Source organism: Acyrthosiphon pisum, chromosome A3 (genome assembly GCF_005508785.2).
Source record: "Acyrthosiphon pisum isolate AL4f chromosome A3, pea_aphid_22Mar2018_4r6ur, whole genome shotgun sequence".
Classification (NCBI taxonomy): domain Eukaryota; kingdom Metazoa; phylum Arthropoda; class Insecta; order Hemiptera; family Aphididae; genus Acyrthosiphon; species Acyrthosiphon pisum.
In genome coordinates, this window is record NC_042496.1 from 27,864,279 (window position 1) to 27,874,202 (window position 9,924).

Genomic DNA, 9,924 nt, shown 5'->3' on the forward strand with positions numbered 1-9,924 from the left:
AAATTTTTAAAATAATTTGACTCTTTTTGAGCTGTTTACGGACATTGTAAGTTTCCAATTTTTTTAGTTTTTTTTTTCTATAAATATCAATAAAGTTTTATCTGTTGGGCCAAAAAGTGTATAAATTTAATACAAAGCTCCCTGATATATTGTTACAATATCAGTTGAAAAATATTTAAAATACATAGGCACAATTTTATTTTATAAGCATTTAAAGATCAAATTTGACAAAATTTATTAAATTTTAATTTGAAAAATTATTTTGTAGTTAAAAATTTATAAAATGTTCAATTTTTGTATCTAAGAATTGAAAATTTAAAACAAGATTCCACGTAAGTAATTAATTCTGTTACCAAAAAATCTAAAAAATACATTTACGCAGTTTATTTTTATAGTCATTTTAAGTACAAATTTGGACGAAATTACATATTAAAAACCTAGGATAACTATTTTAGTTATTTTGTTGTGATTGTATAATATTATTCGTGGGTACTTGAAACTTCTAAAGTATACTATTATATATCTATGATAGTACCACGGTTTTTTGTTGATGTATAACGCGTTATAAGTACCTAATAAATATTATGATATGATTAATTTGGAATTTATTATAGGTACCTAATATAATATTTTGTCTTATACCTAGACTAACATACCGTCTCCGCTCAGAATCGTTTTTCTTATACAATGATATTATATCATTGAATTCAAATTTAATACCATCCATTATACAGTGACCCACTTGTAACCTACTGTACAGCAGAGCGAAATCCACTTACCCACCTTTTTTTTCTATGTATGTAATTAATATTAATTTGTAAAAAAAATCCAATTAAAAAAATTAAATAATTTATCGAACGATTAAGAATTACCCACCCACCAGTAGAAATTATAATAAATAAAATTATAATAATTAAAAATATACTTAAAAAGAGATAAAATAATTTTATATTAATTTTATAATAAAAGGAAGGAACTTATTTTCACAAATCAAACTGCGCTATACTATTTATTTATATATACGTTAAAAGAAAAAAATTGAAAATGTTACTCAGATTTTACAATTTTTTAAAAAATATTGTTTTTTATCATAAATAAAATGTCATCTTGCCACCTGGGATATTATTATAATAATTTTATAATAAAAAATAAAAAACACCTTTTTTTATGTTAAGAATATAAATATCTAATATTACAATATCGTTTTTGTATAACCTATTTACGTGGAACCTTGTTTTAAATTTTCAATCCTTAGCTGTAAAAGTTGAAAATGTTATATATTTTTAACTACAAAATAATTATTAAATTTTCAATTTGATAAATGTAGTCAAAATTTGAATTTAAAATACTTTTAAAAAAAATTGTGACATAAAATAAATACAATTTTATGTTGATATTTATAGAAAAAAAAAACTAAAAAATATCGCATGGCTGTTGTATAGTAGTCTTCTATTTAGTTGTTCTATATGTCTATGCTTTGTTAGCTTAAAAATTAGAGTGAATTTACCCATAACAAAATTTGAAGGTAAGATTATTATTAAAGTATTTTAAAATTCTAAATTGTTTGTGCATTTTAATATACTCATAACTTGCCTTAAATTTAAAATCTAAATAAAAAACCTATGAGGTTCACTGGATTACAATTTTACCTTTAAATTTTAAATTCGCTGTAATTTTTAAACTAAGCGTCCCATTTGCTGTGTTATGCGTTTGTAAGGCAGACAACATGCATGCGGATGTAGCGCCCACTTAATTAATTAAAAATTATTAGTATACAATGTGTCTAAAAGAGACCCAAGTAGACATTAATAAAAATATTTTTTTAGTTTAAAATTTAACTTTATGGATACTAAATACCAAATTATTATATTTTATCAACAATATTTTTTTTCAACGAGAAGATATGTTTATTGTTATGTTAGAAGGTACAAAATTATGAAGAAGAAAATGTTTCAAGTTTGGCAAGTTTTTTACTAACTTATTGACCATTGCCTAGTACATCTGATGGTAAGATAAAATAATTTTTTTTAATATTAACTAAGGTACCTCATAATATATCTATATTTATATATCCATTTATAAGGAAAGTTTACCAAATTAATGTAAAAGTATAAAGTATAACATTATGGTGATTGTTTGCAATCATCTAATTTCATAAATTTAAAACCATTTTATTTTTTAATTATATAAATAATATAAGACTTGAAAGTATTAAAAAAAAATTCATAATGAATTAATTGCTAATCGAATGATGCAAGAACGATTATGGAACCAAATGGATGGTTTGAAATGTGAATTAACGAACATCAAACACCAAATGTTACCAGGTTTATTATTTTCAAATGATTGCAAAGACAAAGAATCTTAAGAACAATTTCCATTTTACATAGAAGCAAGTGTTTTGGCTTTTGAACAATTAATATTGCAAGCAAACGATAATGTTAAAGAAAAATTTGTATGCTTATAGACTAAAACAGTTAATTATTATATACAATTTTGAATTTATTTAAGACAATTTTTGATTGATAGAAACATTTTCTTCACTCGGTTGGTAGTGTGGATGCGAAAAGTCATACTCGTTGAATTTTAAATAAACTATTTACTAACAAATTCACAATAAGTTGCTCATGGACTGGTAGACCATTTGAAAAAAATATATCCAAATTTAGAATTCAAAATTTAGAAATAATTGCATTAATGAAACGTATGTTTGTGATATTATATTTTATTTATACAAGCTTTGTATACAATTTGGTTTTAAAATTAATATATATATTTTTTGTAAAGCGTTATTTAAAATGACCACCAACAAAGTTCTGATTCTAACTTTGAAAATGATATTCAATCTTGGTTTAGGACTGCAAAAACCAGATCCAACAGAGAAAAGTAATTTTTTTTGTAAGTCGATAAAAATTGTTTGAGTTTATTACTTTTTAAAATAGGTTTATATAAGTATATAAAATGTTTTAATTGGGACTTTTATGGTTCAAATATTAAAATGAGTACCTAATAATATAATTTAGTGTTTTTGATCAATTAATTGTTGTATTAATATTAATAATTTTTTTCTATTGTTATTAGGCTATCCAAAACAATGTAAAAGGATTAAAAATATTGGATCTATATCCAATCGTCAATTTAAGAGACGAATTAAAGCTCAACTAGAAGTAAGTTATATTTAATCTTGAGTCTAAATGTTTTGTTAACTAATAATAATTTGCTTGTAGGCCATACCCAATGCATCACATAAATTTGATACACAAATGAAGGATTTTTCTATTATTTGTACAAGCAATACAGTTATTAGTACAAGTAGTTTAACAATAACAACACCAGACAACATTTTAGTAGTGAGTGATCCATTAATTTCTCAATGTCCTTCAACTATACATGACAATTTCCCCCTACATTCAGTTGTTGATGATCAAACTCCTGAATCTGTTAGCATTTCTGATAAATTAAAGTCTTGGGTCGTTAAATATAATGTTTCTCATAACTGCTGTAATTCTTTCCTTAAATTAATGAAAAGTGAAGGTTTAAAAGTTCCTAATAATATGAGGACTTTGATGAAAACTCCTAAAACCCATAATATTGTAAATATAACTAATGGTTCATACATTCATCTGGGAATAGAAAATATGTTACTACCTATTCTTAACAAAAATAATGCTAATATTTATGTATCTTATCATGTTTTAAAGATAGGCATTTATATTGATGGGCTCCCTATTTCCAAAAGTTCTAAATCCCAATTGTGGCCAATATTTATTTCTGTTTTAAATTTTAAAGAGCTTATTAATAATGTTGTGGCTGTAGGAATATATCATGGAGAAAAGCTTAATTCCATTGAATAATTCATGAATCCATTTGTTCAAGACATCTTAAGTATTATGAATTCTGGTTTGAAGATCAATGGAACTCTTTTGAAATTAGAAATAAGTAATATCGTTTGCGATGCTCCAGCTAAAGTTTTCTTTTGAATGTGAAGCCGCATAATGCGTATTTTGGGTGCACATCATGTCTAGAAGAAGGTACATATATAAGCCATAGGGTGGTATTTCCTAGAGTAGATTCAACATTAAGAAATGACTATTATTTTCAAAATAGACTTAATGAAGATTATCACAAAGGACCTAGTCCATTGGAATTATTGCCAATTGATATAGTAGATATTGCTTGTTTTGACTATATGCATAATGTATGTTTGGGTGTAACCAAAAGATTAGTTGAATAGTGGGTAAAAGGTAAAAAAGACATTCGAATGGTTGATAATAATATTCAAGAAGTGAATAATGCATTATTAAAATTAAGGGAATATGTACCTTCTGAATTTTGTCGTCTACCCCGACCACTTAGCGATATTGAATTCTGGAAAGCTACAGAATTGATATATTTTTTTATTATACTCTGGTCCCATTGTTTAAAAATGAAACTTAAAAAAAATCAATATTCACATTATTTACTACTAGTTTTTGCCATTAGGATTTTATTATGTACTGAAACTTGTTATACATTAAATGAAAATGCAGAATTTCTACTAAAAAAATTTGTTCAGGAATAGCCTGTGGTGTATGGTGAATATTTCATACCTTATAATGTACACAGTTTAATCCATTTACCTAAATTTGTAAAAACTCATGGGTCGTTGTATAATTTTAGTTGTTTTCGGTATGAGAATTATTTACAGAAAATTAAAAATTGTTTAAAATCAACTAAATACCCTCTTCAAGAAACCCACAACAGATTTGTGGAGAATCAAAAGTTAGAGTTACCCCAACAATACGAGACTCCTAAAATGTACACCACGTTTAATGAAATAGAGCTCTATTTATATTCTCCTTTTTATTGTATAAATGATGAACTCTTTGAAGAAATAATTTTTAATTATTCCAGACTAACTATTGATATATCTAAAGAAAAAAAAATATTTGTTATTAAAGGATAACTCTTTAATTGTTGTAAATAAAATTATTGAAAAAAATCTAGGTCATAACATAAATTTACTTGTAAAAAAGTTTTTAAATAGTAAAGAGTTTATTGCAATACAATTTTCATCCATAGATGTAGGAATTTATATAGTCAATGTAAATTAACTATCTAATAACTATCTATCCTAGTTATTTATTAATATCTCAGATGTTAAGTATAAAATGTTCTGTCTCGGATTGTTTGGCAATTCGTCAATTATGGTTACATTGTGCTACAATGTACAATTTTAATTTGTTGATGTTGTGTAAAAAATATATATATTATTAAGTCGCATACATGTATAATGTTTAATAAAATTTTACGCATTTTTAAATTATTCTGTTATGACTACATTGTCTATTATTTGTATGTATTATACCACAGTGTACAATTTTTATAGTATTTGTGTACGTCTTATAAATTGTATTTCTTAAAAATTATATTCTTTTAAAAAGTATACATATTTACAATATTAATATAAATGTTCATGTAACTATGTAAGTACACATTCAATTAATTTGTATACATTTATTATAATTATGCATTGTTTTGTTAAATTTACTACAGTATACAAACATTTTTTCAATAACAATTGTTTTATTTAATGTTTTATACCTATTATATAAATTCTAATTTTATAGTAAGAAATACGCACGGCCGCATGGGTTAGGTTAGGTCCTTTGAGTGTCAGTTTATTCTGGAGTACCTAGGTATCAAAAATATATTTACCAAAGTGTTTAAAAGATTAAGGACATTAATTATTTCCAGTTATTGTAATAGCATATATTTTTGCATGTAATTATAATTATTTATGAGTATATTAATTCATGCCACATGAAAAAAAATATATATATATATATATTTTTGTTAGGGGGAGGCGAATGGGTCCTGACCAGATGTACATTTAGAGTCATGAAGGTACATAATGGGAACATATTAGGTACTTAAAACTATTATTTGATTGTATACTTAAAAACGTCCCAGGAATAGTTTTTAGAAAAACATCACTGTAGCGTTTCTAAAATACTATTCACGTAATATAATATATGATAACAGTTACATTATGTTTTATACAATGTTGCAAGGAACACGGCATAAGGCGTTCCTGGGTTGTTTTTGGAACTTCTTCGTAAGTTCCATAGGAACGTTTCAATGTTTTTTGGGAACGTTATTTTTATGTAATTGGAACATTATTTTGCATAGTAATGCATTGTATTTTTAATAGCCGTTCGGCGTTTATATTCTAATAAATGAAAAAATTAAAAATTACCTACAAAATGAAAAAAAAATTATACTCAATGTGACTAGATATATGAACTGGCTAGATATATGACACTCGACCACCTGTTCAATTCGAAGTTTAAAATTCGATAGGTATAAATATTATGCATCACAATTCATAAATTGTAACACAATACACAAACATAGAAAAACATGAACATTCGGTGACTAGGTACAGGACCGGCTCAAGCAAAAATAGTGAACTAGGCAAAATCAAATTTTGCCGCCCCTAACAATATAATATTAACAGTATTTTGAAAATTCCGCCCTCTTACTAAAGTGCTGCTTAAGTACCGCCCTAGGCGTGGGCCTATGTCGCCTACCCCTTGAGCCGGGCCTGACAAGGTATATAACCTGCACTTATAAAATTAAACATAATACACAAATACACAATGGAAAAACAGAAAAATAGACATTAGAATTTGAGATTTTAAACGGTTATACATGAATATGATTAACACTGATACACAAAATTGTCAACATTGAACACAAACCCTACGCCCTGTTTGCGGTGCTAACAGCATAATATATTAATTATTGTCCTGTGTTGTACCTTATAGCCTGTATATAGTTATTAGTCCGTCGTTTATATTACAAATTGTCACATTGTACCACTACCTATTGTGTATCGTATAATTTTACTTATTATTAGGTACCTATATATTACATTATTACAATATATAATATAGGTAATAGGTATAATACATTTTATATACATATATATAGGTACTTTATGTACACTTTCAATCTTATTATTATAAACCTTTAGCTTCTGTATATCTGTGCAGTACTTCAACAAAAATTATTCTTAATATCATAAATAAGAATAATTAAACAATTGATATTTAATAAATGCAATTCAACATGCAAAATCTTGATATCTTCATAACATGTTTAGGAAAAAGTGTCCCTACATTATATACCTACCACCTAGGTACGTCATAAATATTATCGAAATGAGATAAACAATAACATCGATTATAATTGTATATAATGTATCATTACGCTTTTCATCGCTGGCGGGTCAAAAAAAAAAATTGGACTAAAATCAAAAAAAAATTTTGGTGTGAGGCGGATTTGCGGTTAGCCGGGACGTTAAGACTACTTCGGTGCGCGGCCCGCGACGGACCACAAGTGCACAGTGAAGTAATTTATATTTGTGAGGATTAGTTTTTAAAGTGCATGTAGTAATGCACTAATGAACACTAAACTAGCTGAGCTAGAAGGTCTGCCGTACGGCTGGTCTGACGCCGGCTACTGCGAGCGCCCCACGTTGAAGTAAGAAGTTTTGGTTCTACACATGAGGATGATTCATCAAATTATAGAAAAAAACGCTAAAAAAATTGAAAACTGACAATGTCCGTAAACAGCTTAAAAAGAGTCGAAATATTTTCAAAATTGTATATGATGTATAGAAAATGAAAATATAAACATTCAGTAAAAATTGTATGTATCTACAGTTATTAGTTTTTGAATAACAACAAAATAACAAAATCGCTACATGAGAAATCGAGTGAATATCCAATCTTGTAAAAATATTAACTTCAAACGCTCATAAAAATTTAATTTGACTTTCTAGTTTTTGTAGAATTTTTTTTTTTTTATAAAAGTATATAATCTTATAAGGAATCTTGTATTACATTTAAAATCTTAGATTTAAAAAAAAAAAATGTTTACGAATTCTTAACTCAAAATAATTTTCTAACTTTCGTGATTTTCCGTATTTTGTCAAGATTTGAACTTTAAATGCTAATAAAAAAAACTGTGACTAAGGATTTTTAATATTTTTAAAATGTCATTGTAACAATTAAGTAGGAGCCTTGTATTAAATTTTCAAGTATTTTTACTCAATAAATAAAGTTTTATTGACATTCATAGAAAAAAAAACTAATTAAATTGGAAACTTAAATTGTCCGTAAACAGCTCAAAACAAATCAAAATATTTTGAAAATTTTATCATGTATAGAAAATGGAATTATAAACAACCAGTGAAAATGTCATGTATCTACAGTCATTCGTTTTAACGTTACACCAAAAACCAAAATCAATTTTCTCGAAAACAGATTTTGCGTAAAAATTCCCGTTTTTCCTTAATTTTTCTTTTGTTTTTCACGGCGCTTTTGAAAACTATTGGAAATTTCAAATTTTGATCTCCCGAGTGCACCAACTAGATTCACTTTCCCATCAAACAAGATAGGTACTGTTGAAGAAAATCGAAGCAGTTTTACTGCCCCAAACCGTGATGACAGACACAAAAATAAAAAAAAATAAAAAAAACCGGCCAAGTGCGAGTCGGACTCGCGCAACGAAGATTTCCGTACTATGATCAGCTATAAACATGTCGGCAACACTGCTTGTATTGTATATTCTAGGATTTTTAATATTTGTTCTTATAGCGGCAACAGAAATACATAATCTGTGAAAATGTCAACTTTCCAACTTTCATGGCTCATGAGATACAGCCTGGTGACAGACGGACGGACAGCGGAGCCTTAGTAATAGGGTCCCGTAAACACACATTTTTGTAAAATCAATACATTCATCGCTCCGCTCAGAATCTGATATTAAAGATGTACTATAATTATTATATTTAATTATTATTATTATATTTATTATATTTAATTGTTGTAAAGAAGTATAGCTACAATGTATAATTGTTACTTATATTCGTATAGACTATCATGTAGAAACACCGTACGGACATTATTGTGTATATTATATAAGTTATCAAACAAGGTTAGGTATTTATAGAAAATCAGAGTTATAGAGATAAATAGTTATTATGGTTTTGACCTTAGATCAAATACATGTAGTAGTATTACCTATATATGATCTAAGCCCTAAGGTCAAAACCATAATAACTATTTATCATTTCCTCGCAACTCATGGTTATTATTAATTTATTAATTATTTGTTTTTTTAGTCTTTAACAAAAAAAACACGCTTCAAGCATTTTTTTTTAAATTTTAAATTTTAACCAGCTGCATAATATTAATGCATTGAGCTAAGTCTTGAAAATGTATAATCAATAAATATTAATAGCAGTAGAGGAAAAAAACCGATTTATCGATTCCCGATCAAATAATATACATACACACGTCACGCGCATTGCTTGGAGAGGAGCTTTACGGTCAAAATGAAAACGTCGATTGCATCTGAAGTGAGATATTTTTTACTCAATTAGAGAACTTACATTGTATAATTATACAATTTATGTAAAAATAATAATAATACCTATTCAATGAACAATTATAGATGTGTACGTTGTCCTGCGCATTAATCATATGCACTTTAGTGTCAACTGCTAGAACTACCAATACGAATACTGATGATTCAAATGAAAAAACTCTAGAACCATTCGATAGGTGGACAGAAGAACCCTATGATGATTGGTATATTATATAAATGTATTATATAAGCCCCTAGGCCTCTCGCTTTTTACTCAGAGTTGAGGACTCGTCTTTTTCTAAAAAAATAATAGGAAAATTAGTTGATGTATATAATATTATGTTTTACCTATCTATAATATTATGGCAATATCACTTCGGAAACCACTTATAATAATTAAATGTAGGTAGGTGAAAAGGTAAAACGAATTGAGTCTGGGATGCAATTCGTTCAAAATTCAAAAAGGTTCGTTAAACTTCGTTTATCTAATTTGGTACGAAATTCGTG

The 9,924-nt window shown here is 26.8% G+C and overlaps 1 protein-coding gene across 1 annotated transcript in view; it reads left to right on the top strand.

Moving 5' to 3' along the window:
- The first annotated feature begins 9,154 nt into the window (after positions 1-9,154).
- The window catches only part of LOC100162209, a 12,404-nt gene continuing 11,634 nt past the window's right edge, over positions 9,155-9,924 (top strand). Inside the window, exons 1-2 of the mRNA XM_029491206.1 lie at positions 9,155-9,409; positions 9,505-9,641. Coding sequence (XP_029347066.1) covers positions 9,386-9,409; positions 9,505-9,641 — 161 coding nt within the window. The 5' untranslated portion in view covers positions 9,155-9,385. The remainder of the gene's footprint in view (positions 9,410-9,504; positions 9,642-9,924) is intronic.